Source organism: Melanotaenia boesemani, chromosome 13, assembly GCF_017639745.1.
Source record: "Melanotaenia boesemani isolate fMelBoe1 chromosome 13, fMelBoe1.pri, whole genome shotgun sequence".
Lineage (NCBI taxonomy): Eukaryota > Metazoa > Chordata > Actinopteri > Atheriniformes > Melanotaeniidae > Melanotaenia > Melanotaenia boesemani.
In genome coordinates, this window is record NC_055694.1 from 24861124 (window position 1) to 24884830 (window position 23707).

General features: G+C 38.1%; 1 protein-coding gene across 11 annotated transcripts; it reads left to right on the forward strand.

The window, feature by feature from the left end:
* Positions 1 to 184: 184 nt before the first annotated feature.
* On the forward strand, positions 185 to 23662 carry LOC121651304 (ral GTPase-activating protein subunit beta-like). 11 transcript variants are annotated; one of them, XM_042003386.1, is made up of 32 exons: positions 190 to 368; positions 1193 to 1429; positions 3336 to 3538; positions 3994 to 4163; positions 4251 to 4437; positions 4718 to 4849; positions 5164 to 5342; positions 5820 to 5888; positions 6587 to 6738; positions 6996 to 7233; positions 8720 to 8921; positions 9070 to 9237; positions 9399 to 9513; positions 9594 to 9741; positions 9872 to 9936; positions 10036 to 10180; positions 11086 to 11216; positions 11939 to 12121; positions 12213 to 12361; positions 14132 to 14319; positions 14515 to 14618; positions 14767 to 14922; positions 15108 to 15173; positions 15678 to 15887; positions 16073 to 16231; positions 16476 to 16641; positions 16758 to 16880; positions 16978 to 17114; positions 17218 to 17326; positions 18505 to 18583; positions 21062 to 21210; positions 21532 to 23662. In XM_042003386.1, exons 2-32 carry the CDS (start codon positions 1253 to 1255, stop codon positions 21723 to 21725), a joined length of 4653 nt encoding a protein of 1550 aa, XP_041859320.1. In that variant the 5' UTR covers positions 190 to 368; positions 1193 to 1252; the 3' UTR covers positions 21726 to 23662. The 11 variants fall into 11 exon arrangements, 10 of the variants coding, with proteins under 10 accessions (XP_041859320.1, XP_041859319.1, XP_041859322.1 ...); XM_042003385.1 differs by having other exon boundaries at positions 1209 to 1429; XM_042003388.1 differs by having other exon boundaries at positions 1209 to 1429; positions 11095 to 11216.
* The last annotated feature ends 45 nt before the right edge of the window (positions 23663 to 23707 follow it).

Sequence of the window (23707 nt, forward strand, 5' to 3'; positions counted from 1 at the left end):
CTTATCTGCTTTATTTCCAATTTTTGTTTAATCCTGATTTTATTATTATTATTATTATTATTATTATTATTATTATTATTATTATTCTTAAGCTTAGACAGACAGTTTGCCATTTTGAAGACCTTATTTGGTCTAACTTTTTTGTTCCCGATATAAAGAACATACTTCACGTCACGTGCAGTCATTGTCCAAAACAGTAGGGGGCGTAAATCTCCGGATCCTGCTCCCCTTTAGCCCGTCAAGCTGCAAGATCCAAACCCTGACATTGCGAAGATGGTGGAGGCTGTTATGATTTAGCCCAGGCTGTAGATAAAGCGCATACTGCGAGTTTCAGAGCTCTGTTATGACAACGTATCCAACTAGTACAGGTAAAGAGTAAAAACAGCTTATCTGGCTTGCGAACAAATGTTAACGTCTTTGCAATGTTGGCTAGTTAGCCAACAGAAATGACAGCTGGAGCCCATCGAGCTAATGTCAACGAAGAGGCTAACATAGCGAGCATTAGCTGAGCTAGCTATTAACGTCAGATCAACTACAACGTAGTCTAAAATAATTTATAAGTTGCCTTGTGGAACTGTGGGTTTTTTTGACGATAGATTTTTTTGTCCTACTCTGAGAGATGTTTGTATCATTGAAACAAGCCAACACTTAACTTCATCTAATGCAAGATGAGGAAGATGTTTTGATACCAATGCTAGCCAACGCTAGCAGGCTATTCAAGATCCGTTTCCTGGTTGTGATCCCTGTGTTTGTACCGATCCGGGTGTGGAATAACCGTTTTTATAGCTTCGTTTCGTTAAAGCCTCCGAGGCAAAAACCCAACATGTATGTTATTTACACTATGTAGCTTTCACGAGAGAGAAAGGAAGGAATGTAAGTAGCTACATTTAACATCTGTGTTGTTTGATGGGTCTTGTCAACGGGCATACCAATGAACACTTTGGAGTGCACTCTTTCCATGAAGCCTGCATGTGGCAGTATTATTTTTTTTATTACAAAGTTATTTTTTTTCCTCTAACATCATACCTTGCATTCTGTTACACCAGCTGAACTATTTGAAGTCAAACATAGTTTTTCTATGTCAGCAGAATAACATTGACAGTTTTGGCATAAGTAAAAACTGTTCAATATTGGATTGAATGGACAGTATAGTAGCATTTTTTCTAGCTTGCCACCTTAAACAGACTTTTAGGTTTATGTCTCTGCAGGTGGAGGCAGGAGGTGTGAGTAGAAACCATTAGACATCAGCAGCATGTACTCCGAGTGGCGTTCGCTGCAGTTGGTGGTGCAGAGTGACCAGGGCCATCTCAGTGTTCTGCACACTTATCCCACCAGTGTGGGCACAGAGGTGGCAAATGCAGTGGTCAAGCCTCTGGGCACTGCTGTAAGCCCTGTCGCCACCGAGAACATTCTGAAAACGGATAAAGAGGTGAGAGACTTGTCAGCTTTAAACCTTGGTTTCCATATGATTTTGGGGGGGAGATAGCATAAAGATTATTTTCTCCAAAGTTGGCTGCATTTTAGAGGTATTGGTAATTTACAAATAATAGAATTACATTTCCTAAATGTAATTGTGTTTTTTTTACTTTAACATCCAGTATACATAAGATTAAATATTCTCAATTGTTAAAAATGCATAGTAATATTCCTACTTTATTTAGCGTTTTTTTTTAAGCCCCATTAAAATAAAGCAAATGTGAGATTAAATAAAAATGTGAATTTTAAATTCTATCATAACATTCACACATTTACATTCTGTTAGGTTGTCATTTTATTTTTTTCCTGTGTATTGTAGACTTGGGAGTTTTCCTTATTTCCATAAATCCTGCTTCAGCAAGACTGTTAGACATATCTGGGACAAACACCAGTGGTATGCTGGGTTTGTGGCTTCTTTTGTTGTGCTAAATCTTAAGATCTCGCTTGAATTATCTCTGGACTTGCTCAAGGACCTTTCTCTAATTTCCTTCATTTTTCAACAGTACATTTATGCCAATTGGCCTCTTAGTTTATCTTCAAATTATTATGATTCAATATTACTAGCTGTAATATGTGTGTGGACATATTCTTGACAGTGAAGAGAAATATTTGTTTTTAATGCTCTTGAAGTCGATTAAAGTTTAATTGTGCCAAATGTCTTTTACTCAGAGGTATAATTGTTGTAGCTACTTCTTCAAATAAAGGCCTGAGTAATGCTAAGTGCTCCAGAGATGACTTTCTTTCGTGTTGGCAGTAAGAGTGAAACAGGACAGACATGCACAGATTAGTCCTAGCTTCTCCTTTAAATTATGTTTATGTTTTCAAAGTGTTGTGTAATTCCTGTAAAATGCTTTGTAAGTTGCTATTTTTATATCTTGAACCGCTTGACGCAGAAACACACTGTCTATATCCAGAGGTATGCAATATTACTGTGTCATTCATGGAGAAGTCCTGAGCCAATCTAGAAGACCTTGGCAGATGCTGATTCAACCCATTTTTAATGACCAGCTGTTAAAAACCAAGTACATTTACAGATATTTTTATGTGCTTACTGTGCAAGAACCAGCTATGAAAAAGGCCCAAAGTGCTGTGGAAAAAGGGAAGACAAATAAAACAATACAAATGAATGGGCGAACCCCAGAGCTCATATAGAGGAATCAGTTTCGATTATTGATGTGACAGCATGTTTTAGGAAGTAATGAGAAGGGAACTGTGTTGAGTTAAAAATATTTAAGTAATGTTTCTCAGGGTCACAATATCTGAATTGCTGCAGCTATTTTAAAGCTACTTCATCACAGATCCACACCAATGTTTGTAGGAATGTTAAAACAGAAATATGTTGCAAAATATTTTAGGATATTGTTCAGAGAGTGCTGTTTAAATAGGTTTTTAATTATTATTTTTTGCTAATGTGGGCATTATGTTTGAGTTAGAATGGCAAAAACGATTCCCATCTTCCCAAAGTAAAAAATCCCATTTAAAATTCTGGGGTAATTTGGATCATTCTTAAAATCTAATCACTTGTTTCTTGTTCCATTTCTGAGATTTCTTGAAAATGTATTATTTTCGAGTTATATTGCTAACAGCCAAACCAACCAACACTGATTAAATGACCTCTGCCTTGGCAGAGGTAACAATTGGCCTTCATTGTTATGAGACAGTAAACCAGAAGTGTTAAACTTCTTCTGATAACTAACTTGAAATAGGTTTGACAACTACAGCATAAATATTCAAAGAATTCTGCTAAAATATTTTAGTTTTATCTGCATGTCTGTGAAGGACCCTGCTGCAGCTGTTTGCTGCATAAAATATAACAAAATGCTACAATTGACTCATATCTGAAAAACTCTGAATCCCAGGTGAAGTGGACCATGGAGGTACTGTGTTATGGCCTGACCCTCCCTCTTGAGGGAGACACTGTCAAGCTGTGTGTGGATGTATACACTGATTGGATGATGGCCTTAGTGTCACCCAGGGACTCAATGCCTCAGCCTGTGGTTAAAGAGCCCAATATGTATGTCCAGACCATTCTCAAACACCTCTACAACGTCTTTGTACCAAGGTACGTGGGAAAAGTTGTTAGATGCATGCAGCCATGTGAGTTTGGTTGTGATGAAGTGTTTTTAATAACTTTGTTCATTTACTTAATTGAGACTTTTTAAAAATAATGATTTACTGAAGCAAACGGCAAACAATGCATATGAAAGGGGTCAATGTTAATTTAAATTCAACAACTGTCTCACTCTTTATTAGGTTATTGTCTTCTATAAATTTAAACTAAACCAAATTTAAAAGACTAAAGATAATGTGATATCAGGGCTGTTTACTGGCCATCGCCTGCTTTTCTAATTAAATAATGGGCCACTAAAAAAAACAAAAATCAGTTGACCACAATTTTACAGAACATTTTTTAGTCATTTTTATTTATTTATTTTTTTACTTCTCTTGTTTCATCTTCCATTTAATCTGCAGCTTTCCTTATTCCCACATTTAAAAAACAACTGTTTCTGCTTGTAGGCCCGATCAGCATAGTCTGAACCACATCAGGCTTTGCCAGCAGGTTCTGACTGCGGTCCAGAAGTTGGCACGAGAGTCTGTTTCCATGGTGAGAGAAACCTGGGAGGTGTTGCTGCTCTTCCTGTTACGGATCAACGACACATTGCTGGCCCCCCCACCTGCAGTTGGAGGTAAACTCCGCCCTGGACAATCCACTCATTTGTTAGTTATTGGTCATGAAGAGTAACAATGATCCTATTTTTGATTCATTTTTGTAGTGGGGATCGCAGAGAAACTGGCAGAGAAATTGATGGCTGTTCTGTTTGAAGTGTGGCTGCTTGCGTGTGCCCGTTGCTTTCCCACGCCACCATATTGGAAGACAGCACGGGAAATGCTGGCCAACTGGAGACATCACTCTCCAGTTGTAGAACAGTGGAGCAGAGTGGCTTGTGCTTTGACTTCCAGGTCAGAATGGATTTAGTTCAATATTGTTGGAGACATAATGCTAAACATGACTTTATAGAAATTTCCACCAAAACTGTGTTTTGTTTACACTGGAGATTGAAGAATTCAGTTTCTGAATCTGCAGATGGGATAAGCAAACGGCACAGAAATTGGCCATTGTACTGATGATGATGATTATGATGATGATGATAGGAAAAAATGAAATAAGGTTTTTCATTCTCAGTTTTTTTTTTTACTGCTTGTTATATTCTTTGGTTCTTGTTTTGCTTCTGCAACACAGACTTTTGCGGTTTACCCATGGACCAAACTTCCCACCATTTAAGGTTCCTGATGAAGATGCCAACTTAATTCCCGTGGAGATGGACAATGACTGTGTGGCACAGACGTGGTATCGCTTTCTTCACATGATCAGGTGCAGTTTAAGTTGATCTGTTTGAAAAATTGGCTCTTAAAAGACATAGATGGTTCCTTTGTTTTTGCTTTGTTTGCCTTCCAGAGGCAAGCTGAAATTTCCTATTTGCTGTAGTTGTCAAATGTCATAAAATGTCATAGATTGATTTAATGACCTGTTGTTTGTATGGTTTTATCAGTTGTTTCAGTTCCATTTGTCTTTTATTCATTTTTTTCTATTTCACCAACTTAATTTGGTCTATGATTTTAGTTAGATCTTGAAGCATTTTACTTAATTTGCGAATATGCTTTCTTTTTTTTAATTTTCTTTTTCAGCAACCCAGTGGACCTGAGCAACCCTGCAATAGTCAGCACCACGCCAAAGTTTCAAGAGCAGTTTCTCAATTCGAGCGGAATCCCCCATGAAGTGGTATCACATCCATGTTTGAAACAGCTTCCCCAGATCTTCTTCAGGGCAATGAGGGGTGTCAGCTGCTTAGTAGATGCCTTCTTAGGTAAGTTATTCAAATAATACTGAAGACTTTTGCTTGAAAAATTCAATAAAGCTTACTTTCAGTGTTCAAATTAAGTGATTAAACAAGGCACTAAGATCATGTGGAGTTATTTCTTATAGCTTGCAATGTTCTAAAGATTAAAGCAAACTTAATGGATGTTCTGATTTATCTAAAGGACCTTAAATCCACTGAAAGTTATTTTTTTATACAGTATGAAATCACTCCTATGGGAGATGTAAGGTAAGAAAAAAGGAATGCAGAAATGCAAAGTGTGTGATTATTAGAAGACTCAATAATTTTGTCACATGGCAAATTAAGCATTCATTTTTTTGTCAGTAGTTTTTTTTTTTTCCAGTTTCCAGTTGATATTATGGCACAACCTCACAGTAAAATGAAGATAGAGGTTCTTAATTATTACTGCCTTTTAAAAATTTGAATAGAAACATGTCAGTAAGTATTTTTGTCTTTACACTATAGGAATGTCTGTTGAAAAGAGAGACGTGCGGGAGAGGGTGTTCACTTTTTGTCCAGTGCAACTCTCTCATGGTACAGACATCAGCTGATACATCAAATAATGAGATACTACGGGCATATTGTCTGTTTATTGGTGGTGATATTAAAGGTCCAGTGTGTAGGATGTAGTGGCAACTAGTGTAAACCAATGAATACCTCCCATCAACTCCCATCATAAATACAGTGGTCCCTAACTCAAAAGACGTGCCCTACAACAAGTGCATGGTCTTTCCTTTGGCCAACTGTTGTACCAAGTAGGGCATTTGAATTGTTAATGAAAATGCATTGCTCTTTCTAAGGTAATGAAAACACAGCTCTAATTTTCAGACAGTTTTTCATGAATTTAAACCTAGCTGTCAATATTAGAATTCATTTTTGCCAGTGTATTGCTCTAAATGTTACACACTGGAACTTTATAAACTGTGGGGTCTTGCATCAGCAAAATGGCAAATCCCCGGTAGTCAGACTAAACTGCAAGATCATCCACAAGGGGACTTCTGCAGGTGTAAAGAGTCTGTCGTGATTGGTGCACATCAATTATTTATGATTCACATCTAACTATTGTCTTGCATGTCTATGAATGAAAAAAAGTCTGTGATTAACGCTGAGTCTCTGATGCCAAACTATTTTCCTATATCTTACTATAATCTGCTGATACTAATTAAATCCCACCTCTGCTTTGAAAGAAAACAAAGCTTTGTACACTGCTTAAGTAACCTTCTTGTCAACAGGTATATCACGTCCCAGGGCTGACAGCGCCCCGCCCACCCCAGTAAACAGAATGAGCATGTCCCCACCACCCTCCATCGCCAACACTACTCCCCCTCACAGCCGCAAGCAGCGGCATGCAGTGGTCACCAAAACTGCAAGCAAAAGTTCAACTGTAAGTTGTTACAGTCATTTCATCTAGGAAGTGGACAGGTAGAAAAATAATCAAGTCTGGAAGTCATAGTCAATAGAGCTACAAACTGAATCAGGCTAATACTTTTAGATGACTCTGCACTTGTTTAATGTGTACATTACTTCTTTTCTTATTGTTTTATGTGAAGAAGGCTTAGAAACATCTTTTCCTTTCTCTGTGATCTGTCAGCTAAATGGGTCTTCACTCATATACCCCCCTCTATCCTACCCACCCTGCAGGGCAGCGGCAGTCAACCAACCAAAGCATCCCAGCAGCAGCAGCAGCAGCAGCAGCAAACATCTTCCTCCCCTTTGCTTTCAAGCCCGAACCAGAGCAGTTGGGAGTCCAGGCCGCTGCCAGCCCCTGCACGGCCAAAGGTCAACAGCATCCTCAACCTGTTTGGCCAGTGGCTTTTCGATGCTGCTCTGGTCCACTGTAAGCTGCACAGCGGCCTCAGCCGAGACCCAAGCATGACTGGTAAGATTTGTGACAGCAAAAATAATTTTAATTGATGCATGGGCAAATGGGTGTCTTGTTGCTGTTCATTAGTATGTTGTTTTTTTTTTTCCTTTTGTGGAGTTCTGTATTTTTGGTGTTCTTTCTTTTTTTTTTTTTTTTTTTTTTTTTTTTTTTTTTTTACTGTATGTGGATGGGATATCTTTTCCTTTTTTCACCATTTTCTCTGAAACTTTCTTGTCTTTTTTTGTGTGGAGGGCTTGGTTAGAAGTGGCCTCATATAAGATTTCCATTTAATTTTATATTAATTTACATTTGCCAACTATCTAAACTGGGCTAAAACTGTTTACAGGCTAGAAGTATATGTTGAGGACTAATTGTATCTTTATTGACTAGATCGTCATGAATCAGTGACAACACATACAGAACTTCATATTGGAAAATAAATTTGGCTCATTATTGGCTTTCCATTTATATTGCTCTTCTTGGTATAGAGTCCTGCACGTGTCTGCCATGTCTGATTAAATGTCCAAGAATTGTAATGGGTCATAAAGTCATGTATTGAGGAGAAACAAAAACACAATTCATGCCTGATATGAATTGTTCCCAAAATACTGGATCTGCTTTGATTTTGTCTCTCTCCACTATTTCTGTTATCTTGCAGCCTCTTTTATCCAAATTCTCCTTTCTTATAAATCTTGTAAGTAGGAACGGCAGCTTTTTTTTCCTCACTTGATTTGCGTTTCTTGACAAATCTTCCTGCTTTTTTGTTGAATTCCTCATGATCATTGCCATTATCACCATCGTTTTATGTCCCCACTCCTTGCCATATATAAAAGTTCTCCAGCGTTCTTTCAGCGTTTCCTTCAAAGCTGATGAAATGGATTTCACCAACTGACCATTTGTTTCAACCATAATGTTGCCAGTTTGTGACAATGCCACCCCATTTTAAGTTGTTTTCTTTTTCTTTTGAATCATGCTAATCCTTATTATTGCGTTTCAGACCCCTTCAAGTTCAGCATTGTTTTGTTTTTTGTAATTTTGTGTTGTCAGTTTACTTGAGTTGTGATTTTATTTTGGTGCCTCAATGCATGATGTGAATGATTTGTATCTTGAGTGATAATCATGTTATTGCAACACTGAGGAAGCTGACACAGGGATTTTGCTTTGTGGACATGCAACAGTGAATGACACATTTTAGCAGTAGCACACTACACCTTGTGACAGTGATAGGTGGAACTTGTAGGCAAACTCTTTGTGTCAGAGTTTCCTTAACTGAATGCTTTTAAAGGATGTGAGTGTTTGCTATCATTGAAGTCTCTCTTGTAATAGTAATTAAATGTCTGCTTTTTGTTGCCTTTATGTATCAGACATCTACAGTTTGACCTTTTATTGTGCACTTATAGTAGACATGTCTGTTTGCCTGTTTCTCATACATGCATGCATCCAGTTGACCACATTACAATTCAGGGTCCTTTGATTCTCTGTCTTTTCCCGCTCCCTACAGCAATAGCCACTCAGGTTGGTTTGGAGCTGAGAAGGAAGGGTTCCCAAATGTCCACTGACTCCATTGTCCCCAACCCAATGTTTGATATCAACGAATTCCCAGATAACTATGAGGCGGGACGAGCTGAAGCTTGTGGGACTCTCTGTCGCATCTTTTGTAGCAAGAAAACTGGGGAGGAGATTCTTCCTGTTTATCTGTCCAGGTAACATTTTCAACACCAAAATCAAATTCAACCAGTTATTTGAGCCCAACTATAGTAGTATGATTCCAATGCTAGTAGAAGTTAATGTCTGTAAGTGCCTGAAAGTGCAAGAAGGATAGGTAATATTGTGCTGTTCTTCTTTCTGCAGATTCTACATGGTCCTGATTCAGGGTCTCCAGATTTCTGATTTCATATGTCGACCAGTTCTGGCTTCTATCATTCTCAACTCTTCCTCTCTCTTCTGTACTGACCTGAAGGGCATCAACGTCGTAGTGCCCTATTTCATAGCTGCTCTGGAGACTATTGTACCAGACAGGTTAGACTAGCACCTTCTTCCACCAATTTTATATTAATAAATGATTTGCTCCTCTCGCTTGCTTAATAAGATTTGCATCACTGTCAACAGATTTTTTTTTTCCAGGTTTATTCTTAGAAATCAATTTTGAAAATTTGTCTCACTGCTTGTACAATTGCTAGGGAGTTGTCCAAATTCAAGGTATATGTAAATCCTACCGATCTGAGGAGAGCTTCCATCAACATCCTTCTTGCCATGCTGCCACTGCCACATCACTTTGGCAACATCAAATCAGAGGTAACTTTATACTTCTGGTTATGTAATAAATCTGAGAGGTGAACTTCTAAACTTTATAGATTTTTTTTTTTGTGCTGTAGGTGCTTTTGGAGGGGAAGTTCAATGAGGAGGATGGATGGCCTCATGACCAACCTGTGTCTTTCCTGTCGCTGAGGCTACGTCTTGTTAATGTCCTCATAGGAGCACTGCAGACTGAGACTGACCCCACCAACACACAGCTTATTCTGGGTATGCACTAACATCTTCATATAGTCTTTATCTTGTTATTTTGACTGTACAGTATTTCTTGCTTGGCTAAATTACCAAATGTGTTTAACTATTTTTTTCTTTAATCTTTTCTTGTTTTTCCCAATTTCAGGTGCAATGCTAAATATTGTTCAAGACTCGGCTTTGTTAGAGTCCATAGGTGCACAGACTGAAACTGTAAGGCACAAATATACCCCTGTTTTCTTCTAAACTTTAATATTATTTAATGTTAAATCTTGATTGGACATCAAGATTGCTGTCTTGTTGTGGTTGCAGGGCAGCATTGATGGGAGCCAAATTACACAGAGGAGTCAGAGTCACAGTCGCACCAACAGTGGCATCAGCTTTACCAGTGGATGCAGCACAGAAGCCACCAGTCCAGACTCTGAGCGTCCTGCACAGGCACTGCTCCGGGACTATGGTAAGACTTACAGCTGCTCCACTGATAGCAATATCTGCTTGGTGAATTAACACAACAATGCAGCTTGGTTAGATGATGGCTGCTGATGTGTGTAAAGCATGAAACTTCATAAATTGTTTGTTCTTTATAGCTAACGTGGTTAGAGTGGTATACAGAGTTAAGAAGCGCTGGGTAAAATGTCTTTGTAGGTGATTTTTTTTTTAAAGTTGTTTGCTGTGGTGCTGTTTAACTACAGTTTGAGATGTATCAGTTCTGATAAATGGACTTTTCTCTAAATTTTGATAAATAAAATCCACCTCAGAGATTTTATCTTTGATTTTACAGGGCTGAGTGATGCTTTAGAGGTGGTAACTCAGTAGGCTTTGTATATGTTTCTTTTCATCAGGAAATCTCTTTAGTTTTAGTAATCAATACTTTTTATACTTCCCTACCATGTTGATAGTTGCTTAAACCTTAGCAAGTGTGAAGCAAAAAGTATGTAAGTCTCTGTAGCTCTTCAAGCCGTGTTCATGGGATTTTATGGATAATTTAGCTGTATAATTACTAATAAGTAATTGTTATTTTGTCACAGACTTATAATTAATGTAGAATAATAGTTAAGTAATTTAAAATATCTTCATCAAACATTATATTTTATTTTTTTTCAGACAGAATTTTGATGTTAACATCACTCAGTCCTAATTCTGAGTTTGTTTCATATATTTCTCTCTCCACCTTACCCAAATTGCTTAATATTGTGTGCTGTTCTGTTTACAGACTTTTTTTAATGCATGTTTACAGTATCAAATAATTACTAACATGGCATCCAATGCTTTTGTCATGCATGTGCCTTGGTTTTGTTGCCTTAATCCTGTACTGCTCTACTCTTTGCGGTGTTTGGTATTTCGGGGTGTTATATGGTTTAGCTCTTCCAGATACTGCGGCAGGCCTGCTGGTGCGCAGCATCCATCTAGTCACTCAGAGGCTAAACTCCCAGTGGAGGCAAGACATGAGCATTTCACTCGCTGCCCTGGAACTACTTGCTGGGCTTGCCAAGGTAAAGAAACATAGAGACCAAGTGTAGCAATGTAGAGTCATTGTAAACTGGCCTAGGCATGGTGAAATCATTGTATGTTTTTACTTACCTTTGTGAATTACATAGCTGTAGTAGCTTAATGTTGCACACATTTATAAAACAAAGATTTGCTAAAAAGACATGCTGCAAAAAAGCCAAGAAAACTCAAGAAACTGGGTTTAGGGAATCAGGAGCTTATTACAATGATAGCATAAGTCTTATAACTAGACTGTTATATGTTAACAGGATGAATCCCTGATCCCAGTCTACCAGTGCACATGAGACAGTCTAGCTTCATTTACAGTTAAAAATTTAGATGAGAAAGTCAGAAAATTTTAGGCTCTTTATAAAGGTGTTGCCATCCCCATCTCTCATAATTCCCAGAAAGGGGGCAAGGCAGAGAAACTGCAATACAAGATGTGATTTCCCACATATTTCTAAAACAGACAGCAATTTACTTTGATTTATTAATACTGGGAAAATTAATAGTTATAGTTAAGCATACTGCAGAGCAGAGAGAGATGGGAGCTGCAACTGCTTGTGTTAGTAATTTTAAAATAAAATGAGAAAATAAACTGGTAATAAAAAATGGCCATTAGCACCTTTTAAAAACAGTTTCCTAGTAAGGTGAAACAGAATCATTTTTAAAGTAAAAAAAAAAAAAATTCCTTGTGTTTTTTTTTTGTTTTTTTTTTCCTAATCAGATAAAGGTGGGAGTAGATTCTGCGGATCGAAAGCGTGCTGTTAGCTCTATATGTGGCTACATTGTGTACCAGTGTAGCCGTCCAGCTCCTCTTCAATCCAGAGACCTCCACTCCATGATTGTAGCTGCCTTCCAGTTTCTGTGTGTGTGGCTCACAGAGCACCCGGACATGTTGGATGAGAAGGTAAAGGCAGATTTTAAAATTCTTCTTCTATCGTGGATAAATAGTTGAATTTACAGTATTAATATTTAGATTTTTTTTTTTCCTGTAAAAGGATTGTTTGGTAGAAGTGTTGGAGATAGTGGAACTTGGGATATCTGGCAGCAAGTCCCGTCAGGAACATGAAGTTCGTCATAAAGGAGAGAAGGAGCACAACCCAGCTTCAATGAGGGTGAAGGATGCTGCTGAAGCAACTTTGTCCTGGTGAGCCATTTCAGGTTAACTTTTCTCTCTGTGAATGTATGGGTTTCTTTCCTCCTTTGCATTAAGTCAGTTTAAACACTGTGCACCACAAATGCCAAAAACCGCATCATTACCATTTTGTTACCAACATAATGATGATTGAGTGATAGCCAGAGTGCAGTCAATCACACTGAAAAAGAACTTATGACCCTTAAACCACAGCAAACAGTAGCTTTCTAGGTGTGCTGTCTTTTGCTTATCTCTAATATGGTCACTTATCTCCTTCACCTTAGGTAGTTTACAAGTTGGTAAAATGTGTTTAATCTGTGTAACCTAGTTGGTTATGTTCTGTATCAGGGCTCCAGACTAACTTTTTTATGAGGAGCACAGGGGCCCCTAACTTAAATTTTTAGCAGAAAATTTAGGGGCACACACTGAAACGCCTTTCAAAGCAAATTTTCACATTTCCTCTCATTTTCACTGTATTAGTGATAAATACTTGAACAATAAATTCAGAAATTACAATGTTTACAATTCCCATCTTTTTGCAGTTGACATAAAAAAAACCCATCTTACTGGCCGCACTAATACAAAACAAGTAGACATAGAACTTATCAAATCAAATCAGATTTGATGATATGATTTGATATTCACTTTGTAGTCAAAGCAGAACGGCGACTTTGTCACCATCATCCCCCATAGGGCATGGTATGACTTGTCCATGTAGTTCCTGGCAATAAACAGCTTCAGGGACTGATACTCTTCTCCAGCCGCTGTTCCCAACTCCCCAGTAAGAAAAGTAGCGACTGGCTGTCCTAAAAGTCGCTAATTAGCATAATCGGCCTAGTACATATAGTTGTAATGGATGCTGCCATAAAGCGGGATGTTGTGGGAAAGGCAAAAATTGATAAAAAAGACAACCTAAAAATGTTTAGAACAGCAAAATAAATAAACAAATAAAATAAATAAATAAAATAAAAATTCTGTCAATATTTTCTTTATTTTTTAGTTCAGTTTTTTTAAGTGTATTTTGTTTTTTTTTAATTAGGGATCTCCCAGCACAGGATCATCCAGCAGCAGCTTTGTCCGTTTCATTTTCAGCCTGGTCACGAACTTAGGCCATGAAACATAGGTGAATGGCGTCTGCTCTGAATACAGCTGGGAGCTGCGTGCTGCTCCGAGAAGACCAAGCCTCGTATGAGTACTTTTGGACGGGGGAGGGGTCTGCGCAGCACCCACTCCTCATTGGGAAGAATAAACTACGTTCATTCACCCAGTCTCCAATAGTACCAGAAAAACTCACTAGATTTGTTGTTAGTCCCTTTTTTTTTTAAAAAAATCCGCAACACAGTAGTCACAGTGGTCGTTCATCCCTGCTGACACGGACATTGGCTGTCGTCTTCTTCGTTGGTGTTCGTCTCCTTTTCTTGTATTGAAGTTAGTTTGAGTCGGCAAACCAGCAGCTAATTTGGGCATTAATGTGAACTACTGGGCTGAAGAGGGGAGCAGAAATTTGTTAGCAACAAACTAAGTTATAACTACTGCAAGAAAAAGACCGGCAAATGTATTGGTCACCATTGTGCGAGTAGACGAAAAATTCACTCGCACTGTCTCACATTTTAGTCGCAAAATGCGAGCATTTGGTCGCGGTCTGGAGCCCTATGTATCATTTTGCACACTTCTCTTCAGATTCTTTTTAAACATAAAGTGTGTTGAACCCAATGATCCACGTTTTTCTATTTATATTCTTGCTCTTGTTCTTATTCTTATTGTTCTTGTGGTGTTCCCCAGTATTATGCAAGTGTTGGGGGCTTTCCCTTCTCCCAGTGGACCTGCCTCCACCTGCAGCCTGCTGAATGAAGATACCCTTATTCGCTATGCCAGACTCAGTGCCACAGGAGCTAGTAATTTCCGTTACTTTGTCCTTGACAACTCTGTCATCCTTGCAATGCTGGAGCAACCTCTTGGCAATGAGCAGAGTGAGTGGCCTTTCTTTCCACTGACTTAATATTGCTTTATCGGATTGGAAAATCAGTTATTTGATTTATTTCCATGTGGAAGAGACTGTATCACTTACCAAGTATCTCAAATGGACAACTAATTGGCCATCTTATTGCTCAGAAAATTAGATATATCTCTATGTTTATAAGTGTATTACATATCTGTCCTCACAGATCCCAGTCCATCAGTGACAGTTTTAATCCGAGGGACAGCTGGAAGACATGCCTGGACTATGCAGCTCTTCCATCAACCGAGAGGAGCTCGGGCCAATCAGAGGGTGAGATCACGTTGTACAATGAACTGCAGGAATATTCTCTCTTGACTGTTGGGTTATGGCTGTGAAAACCTTCTTTTTTCTTTACCCATATCTGTTTAGCAGATATAACATCTTTGTACTATATTTGCCTACTTTTCTCCTCCCACAGCAGATGTTTGTTCCAGAGGGCCGTCCAACACCCAACAATGAAGTGGGCATTAAATACAATGTCAAGCAGAGACCTTTCCCTGAAGAAGTGGATAAGATCCCTCTTGTTAAGGCTGATGTCAGTATTCCTGACCTTGATGACATTGTCAGTAAAGAGGTGAGGGAAAGCTTCCTTTTTTTTCAAAACTCCCATTATATCCATTGTATCCATTTTAATATTGATTACTTACAAATTAAATATTTCTACAGGAATTAGATGGACCAGGACTGGCTAATGTTATGGCTGAAATAGAGCCTTGCAGTAAATAATTATTGATCTTATTTGTTATTGTATAAAACCAGGTGTGTTGTTTGGGCTGGCAGGATGATTCTAGAGCTACAAGCTCACTGATGAGTATTTATCCCCACGTGAGTTTTTTGGAGAGATGAAGTTTCACTTGGGTGTTTCTTGGAAAAAAGGGGTCAAATCATCTGGTTTTGGTGATGTTAATTTTTGTGTAGTTTCTTAAACCAGTGCAGTGCTCTTGTTGCAACTCCTGTTTTTTTTTTTTTTTTTATTATATTCATAAACATTAATAGTGGTCTTAAAAGACTGGTGTTAACTTAATACCTCCTGGAAACAATGTTAAGAAAGCTAACATTTAAGCTTTCAAAGACTGGATTTCTTCAAGGGCTTTTGTATTGGGTTAGATTTGATTGTAGAGGTTTAAAACGGTTATTCTTTTTTTCTTCTTTTTTTTTCTTAAAGCACAGATGACAAGAGGGATATGTTTTAAAGTCAACTTTGAGAAGTGACTTCTCTCTGGGTTGTGGGATCTTTCTTGCTGAATTTATCTAGCAGATTACATGGACTGCTGTTCATCTGGCATTATCTCCCCATGTTTTTAAATCTTTTCATCTCCTCCATTTCAGCTTGAAATACAGCACGACAAGCTTCGAGTTCTGATAACCAAGCAGATAGAGTATGAAAATGCTTTGGAGCGACACAGTGATGAAATCTGGAAGTCCAAGCCTTTCCCAGATCCACAGACAGACTGCAAGCCCCTTCCACCCTCACAAGAGTTCCAGACAGCGCGCCTCTTCCTCTCTCAGTTTGGCTTTCTGTCTCTGGAGGCACTTAAGGTTGGTAGAATAAATTTGTGAGTTATTTTTATCGCCTTGTATTCTTAATTTTAAGATATGGCTTTGTCTGTGATAAAAATTAACAAAACTTAGAATAGTGAAAAACAAAACTTTATTTTACAAACTTATATAAACTTATGATTTAATTAATTAAGATTTTGCATGTATGTATCAATTCTTCGTAGGAACCTAACAACAGCCGTCTACCTCCTCATCTCATTGGCCTGGACTCATCCTTTCCAGGATTTTTTGATGACATCAGCTACCTTGACCTACTCCCCTGCCGACCCTTCGACACAGTCTTTATTTTCTATGTGAGGGCTGGACAGAAAAGCAGCCATGAGGTGAGGGAATACACACCGATTTACAGCAGATTCAGATTAATGATGTTTGCACTTTTTACCCAAAGTTATCTTTTTCTGTGGGGATTGATTATTTAGCTGTCAACAGGCCTTAATCATTGGGATGTTGACATTTAATTACAAGATGATGATACAAGATGATGGCTTGAGTTTTTCTTAAAATTAACTTAAACAGATGTTGAGCTTGTTACTTTTTTCTCTAAATCTTTGTTTGATTATATGTTAGATCTTGAGGAATGTTGAATCATCAGCCAGTGTCCAGCCCCACTTTTTGGAGTTCCTGTTGTCCTTGGGCTGGCCTGTCGATGTCGGACGCCACCCAGGGTGGACGGGACACCTAGATACAAGCTGGTCCCTAAATTCCTGCTCTGACAGCAATGATATCCAAGGGGGTAAGCTGCTGTCAATTACTGCATTTGATAAGAAGAATAATTTGGGGAAATCCATATTACAGGAACTGTTGTTTGCATACATGTCTGATATTAGCAGTGTTTTTCTTGTTTTGTAGAGGAAGCAGCTACTCCTGAGGACACCGGAGGTTCAGTGTTCAACGGAGAGAAGAAAGTTTTATACTACGCTGATGCTCTGACTGAAATTGCCTTTGTTGTTCCATCTCTAACAGAAAATTCTGGTCTGTATTCATTTGCTTGGAAATGAACTCACAGATATCTAAAACTCAGTTTAGCATGTGTTAATAGAGTTGGAATTTGCTGTTTGATGTTTCACAGAGGAGTCATCAGTGCACAGTGATTCCACAGTGGAGGCAGACACCAACACAGACCTTATGCCTGGTGTACTTAAACAACCTAATCTAACATTGGAACTTTTCCCCAGCCATTCTGAGAACCTGGAGTCTGCAAAAAAGGTAACAAATGGTCTACGTGAATCTAATACTGGCATTACTGATTCTGGTTTGTGTTTTATATGCAGTGTTTGCTTAAAATCACTGACTTATCTTGCTTTGGTAGTTGAGTCCTTTGGTAAAGACAAAGAGGTCATCAACTGGAAAGTCTTACCCACAACTGGGCCCAGAGACAAAGGTGTTTGTAGTCTGGGTGGAACGCTTTGATGATATTGGTAAGAATATGTTCTTTAAAATGACAAAAATTGGACCACTGTCAACTTTTGTTAGTGGGGAAAGATATAACTATGAGGGTCTGTATAGGACAGAATTAATTTTGAACACACACACACAAAACTCTGAAATCATGCATATACTACCATAATCACTTGCACATATGAAATCAACTCTCACATACACACACAAACAACATATCACATGTATACTAGTGAAAATTCACACATACATACTACCAAAACCCTACGCACATACATACAAGACACCCTATACACATTTGAATCAGTGATATCAGTACTGTATGTGAGAGGTTATACATGTGTACGCGTAAGCTTAAAGAAGTATAAATGAGACGCTATATATGTACATGTGTGACCGGACGGTAGTCTGAATGAAAACTTATCAATAGTGTGAGTGAGAGGTAATTTTGTCATGGATAAGGCGGGGCTACAACCGGAGTGCAGAGAGCACATGCGCGCTAGCTGCAAGCCTCAGCTAGCTGCTATAGCACAAGTGAGGCTAACTCACTCTTCACTGTATCTTTGGGGTGAGTCACAAAAGTTTGCTCTGTCAAAGTAGAGCCCACACTAGCCATCTTCTTTCTTCTTTATTTGGCTTATTCTTGTTGGAAGATCAACGCCGCTGCATTACTGCTACCTACTGGACATTACATTACTCATTTTACCATCGAGCTTGATTCATGCATATGCTCTGTGCACTCTGGGTTGTAGCTTCACCTCTACCGTCAGGTCACACATACACATATATAACATCTCGAACACTACTGTGTGCTCACGCATACACGTTTAACCTCTCACATACAGTGCTGATATCACTGATTCAAATGTTTATAGGGTGTTTTGTGTATGGGATTGTAGTATGTATGTGTTAATTTTCACTAGTATATGTGATATGTTAGTTGTGTGTGTGTGTGTATGCGAGAGTTGACTTTATTTGTATGTGCAAGTGATTACAGTAGTATATGCATGATTTCAGAGGCGTGTGTGAATTAAAAAAAGCCTTCTTTCCTGTCCGTTAAGTACTTTATATTTATCTTACTCTCAGCCCGTAAATTCTACCATACAAAATCTTTTTGTATAAAGTACTGATATGTTGTAGGTTGGTCATGTAGCACATTAATTGTAGTACATGCATGTTGTTATTTTTGTGTTTTTAGAGAACTTCCCGTTATCTGATCTCTTGGCGGAAACCAGCACAGGGTTGGAGGCTAGCATGAGCAACAGCACTTCCTGCAGGTATTCAGAAGTTCGCACTCAAAGCATTTTGTTTCCAGTATAAAGAAGTTGTGGTTTACCAGTTGGTTTTGGTCAGGTGCAAAACGAAGAAAGAAAAACCTGCTGTGCAAAACTGAACGCACTTCAGCTTGCAATGCAAACAGGAAGTATACATATAGTCTTTGCAAAAGCAGGCAGGAAAAGGAAGTGTTGGCAGAGCTGATAGTTTTCTGTTGGTGAAAGGTGTTGTTTTTATGAAAAAATATGTGCTGATTTAGTCAGCCTTTTTTAAGATTTGGTTGCAAAAACCAGTTAACAGAGACCATCCTTCCACAAGGCACACAAGTTTAAATAAGGTGTATTTATCAACACCGTTGATCTCGTAAAACATGTTATCCAGTAAAAACATGACAATAAATTTCAGCTGTAACAAAAATTTAAAATGCCTTAGTTTTTAAAGGATAATTGATAAACTGACTTATGTAATTAAAGCAAGCACAAAAATTGTTTTAGGCAATCAAATTATTGAAAACACCTGCAGAGGCATAGACCAAGTATCTCTTCCTATGGAATTGGTTTACATGGATTTAAAATCTCTTAGCAGTTTTGCTCAACCTTATTAACCTACTAATTAGAACCATGATGACAGAACTGAGCACATCCTCATTAGACCTCAGGGTCGTATACTATGAAGCAGGACTAGCAGTTAACCTGCTCTGGATTTTTCTGTTTCACAAAGGTGTTTTCTTCTTACTAGGTTCTATCACCATGTCAACATATGATAAAACCCTAACTTGCTCCAGTGCAGGTTGGTTCCCAACTAGTTAATTCTCTGGGGAAAGGACCCTGATTACTGTAAGAGCTGCTCCTGCTGACTTTTAGAGCTTGAACATCAATTATTTATAGTTATCAAAGTCATCACTGACATATAACAGATATTCTTTCTTTTTTAATCTTGCGTTTTAAGTGTGCAATGTATCAAACTTGTATCTTCACATCCTAACTAAAATCTTTTTGTTCAGTATTTCAAGCCTACCAGGCAGAACATACACATGTACAATAATCCCCCATTTAGTGGTTTTAATGGTTTTTCCATTGTAACTGGTTGAGAACAGTCATTGTTGCATCAGACAAAAATAAAATTTAAAGATTTAATGAATATACATTTTAAGTAAGCATTGTATTCGTTTAATAGAATAAACAATTGGATTTCGGTGGAACTACTTATCTTGAGATATTAATGATGATAGAAATATTAACATATTAATTTATGCATTCACATTATCAGGCCAACTTTGTGAAAAGAAAAAAAAAGCTGACTTTTGTGTCCATGTGCAGGGTTCACTATCATTTAGGTTTGGTACTGTTACTGCTTCTACGTTGTGATCCAGTACATAAATGGCTTTCTTTGAGTGTTCTGCATGAAAAATGCATTTTAGTTAGATAACTTAGAAATGGGGTCATTTTTATATCTGTAATAAGTAGATCACATTGTAATTTCACCAGTCCTGAAAGCACACTCAGTATTATTTTATCAGTTAATTAATTTATCAAATGAATCAGTGGGGTCTAGTTAATACTGGATTCCAGTCACCCTCTATCTGTGTATTGCATGTGTGCATTTGTGATTGATGGTAAAATGTGTACCTAGTGATAATCATATGGTCACTCATCCTTCTCTTACAGAGCCACAAGTCTGTGGGACACACTTTTCTACAGAATTACAAATGCAAGGACGTTTTCGTGCCTGACCAAAAAGTGGTTGTTGTCTCAACAAGCCTGTACACACTTATTTAAATGTTTGAATGTCTGTGTGTACTCTGTATACAAATGTGTTTGGTAATTTTAGTGGTAATTCTTCTTTTAGTTTTTAATCCAGGGACAAAGGGTGAAAATTAGCAGCTTTGCTGAAGCCCGGCACCAAACATGTTTCCCTTTGAGGTCAATGTACTGTAGTGCATGTCCCTGTCAAATAAATAAATTCATTCATTCATACATTACCGTTGATGGAACTAAAACAAAGGTAGTTTTGAATTCTTTGGTTGGCGTTATTAACTAACTGTTTGAGATAGTCCAGGGGTTATCAACACATATTCCGAGAACTCATGGGAGAGGTAGCTGGTGTGATCTCATTACAAGATGGTCTTTGATTAGTCACAGTTATCACAGTATCGAAATACAGTTGTCTCTAGTACTATTACATAGAGACCAAGACTGCTCCTAGTGTGTTCTTCACCAAAGCCAGTAATGGATTACACAGTTTTATTTAAAAATATCCACATCTTCACCAAAAGTTTTCTTCTTTTCTCACTCTCTAGTCTTTTAGGTTCATGAAAACCGGCTGCGGAGATTGAGCATAATCTCGCTAACAAACTGCAGTGTTCACTCATTTCAAAAACCCTTTCACTGTACAACAGCTGACTAGGCTTCCTGTATCATTACGTTGAAGGCATCACTAACGGGTGTCTCCACCTTTCCCCGTTGTTGTCCTTGCTGCAGGTCAGGGTTACTAGAAAAGGACGTTCCTCTGATTTTCATCCACCCTCTGAGGACAGGACTGTTCAGGATCCGGTTGCATGGAGCTGTTGGCAAATTTGGCATGGTCATTCCCCTTGTGGACGGCATGGTGGTCAGCCGCAGAGCTCTAGGTAACCGCTCACGCTGCCTTGGCTCGCTTGTTCCTTCCTCTCCACCATACCTTTTCTTTGCTTTTTACTTAGCTATTTGGTTCATATAATGCAACTTTTGACACTCAAATAGCACAGCTTGAATTTTTTTTATTTTCTTTTTTTTAAACTTAAATATACAAGGTTAGACTTAAAAAAAGAGAAAAGCTCTCCCACCAAGTAAAAACTTGTGAATGTGTTTTATATAACTATAAATCTTCACACAATCTTTTGCTACAAGATTCATGTCTTTAATGAATTACATTTAAATAGAAATTAATTTGCTTTCTTTGCACTTCTCAGGGTTTCTTGTGCGTCAAACAGTCATCAACTTGTGCCGGCGGAAGCGTCTGGAAAGTGACTTGTACAACCCTCCTCATGTGAGGCGGAAACAGAAAATAACTGAGATTGTTCAGCGTTACCGTAACAAGCAACTGGAGCCTGAGTTTTACACCTCACTCTTCCACGAGGTGGGGGAAGGAAAGCCTCACCTCTAAACCCCCCTTGTTCTGTCCAAACACTGGCTCACAAACGCACACAACACACAGTCTCAGTCTACACTGATAAAACCATTTACAACTGTGCTTGCACACCCATTACCCGCACTCACTCACACACACACACACACACACACACTCTCAGAATCTTTATATTTATACTGTACTATTTTGTTATTTATATGAATACATATATCAACACTGTTTGCCTTTGACTCTGAGATCAAATTGTCAAAAACCATGCCAAGGTGGAAAAAACAATGCATTTCTGTGTTGCAGCCACTCACTGGAGATCTGAATGGCTCAATTCACCAGTGACTATCTCTTCTCGTTTAGGGTCATGCTTTGTGGCAAAAAAATTTCCGCTTGTCTTTAAATGCAATACTTTAGTAACACTGTTGGCCTTTCTGAACTTGTACAAAAAAAAGTTTTGTCCATTAAATCCTGTGAGATGAGTGAATTTCATGAGGCTTGGTAATGCAGAGTTGTGTCCGAAAGCCTGATCTGCAAATCCATTTTTGTTTCAAACAACTTTATGCTTGGATTTTTGCCAAGGATTTGAACACATAAACATCATTTAATGGTTTGCAATATAGATGGCTTTAAAAAAAGGGAAGTTGCTAACCAATAATAATTTATGACAAATTGTCCTCCACATCCAGACACCTGCTAATATCTGTAATAGTCTTCCTAGTGTGAATACACATGTGGTCATTGAAGCAGTAGACTGAGCTCACAGATCTCAGATGAGTTAAAGGACTCCTGTGAGGTATTAACGGATGAAGGTGTCATTTTTGACACTTGTTCTCTGTGCAAGGCCATCTTATTGCACAACCACCACTACACTGTATGTGTGTGTGTGTGTGTGCTTGTTCAGGCAGTCATTTGACACTACAAGGAGTCAGGGAGTCCTAAAAACCCTGCATATGGTGTTTAAAATTGAATTTTGTCACTTTAATCAATGCCCTTTTTCTTCAGAATTACTCAAGACAACTTGAGAGAGACTCTTAATGCTTGAGTTTACTGATGGGGAGAGCCGTAATGAAGCTGCTCGAGTTTACAGGGCTAATTTAAAAAGACCACAGACAGATTTTAACGTTTTGAAGTCTGTGCCACTACCAACCAGAACCATAGCACAGTTTGTGTCTTGCTCCTCCAAACTAAACACGATGGACTCACGGGCCAAAATACTCGATGTAGCTAACAGCATTATATAACTCTCATTTTGGCTTATTGAAGCTGTTTTTTTTTTTTTAACCTAAACAATATTTAACTTGTCAGCTATGTTTTCAGTACAATAACGATCAGTTTTTGCCTTTATTTTTGCTTAAATCGTTTCATTATTGTTTATTCACTGTACTTGTTACTGTCTGCCTGTAACAATGTGAATTTATTTATCGCAGATATGGAACAGGGCAAACACCTCTGAATTTTTTGTTATATTGGAAAGTCTTAATGCACTGAGCACATTTTATGTTGTTTTTTTCTCTTTGGTTACTCTACATGACTTTTTGTACTTTTGTGCATTTTGAAACAAAAACCCTGCTGAAGGAAGAGTTTTATCTTGTGAAATATGAATGAGGAGATGGTGTGGAGTTTTTAACCTATCATGTCTAATTGTGACTAACTTTTTATGACAGTGCTGAATGCACATGCCTTTTTTGGAAGGAAAGTACATTAAACATGCTTCAAAGAAACTACATACAATCAGTCACACATTGTATCCTATTACTCTGATGTTTGATCGTATTTAAGGACTTGCCATGTACAGAAGTGGATGATATGTAAATATATGATAGTGTAAGGCACTTAGAAGTTGTCTGTTGCATTCCTCACTTGAGATGATAATGATTGAGATAATGTATGCAATTATGTGTGGGAGGGACGCAGTGAGTATTGAATGTAACATGCATCAATTAAAACTATTATTGACATTTTATTTTTCTCCCATTCCTAATATTTGACTTCTCCCTCAGAGGATG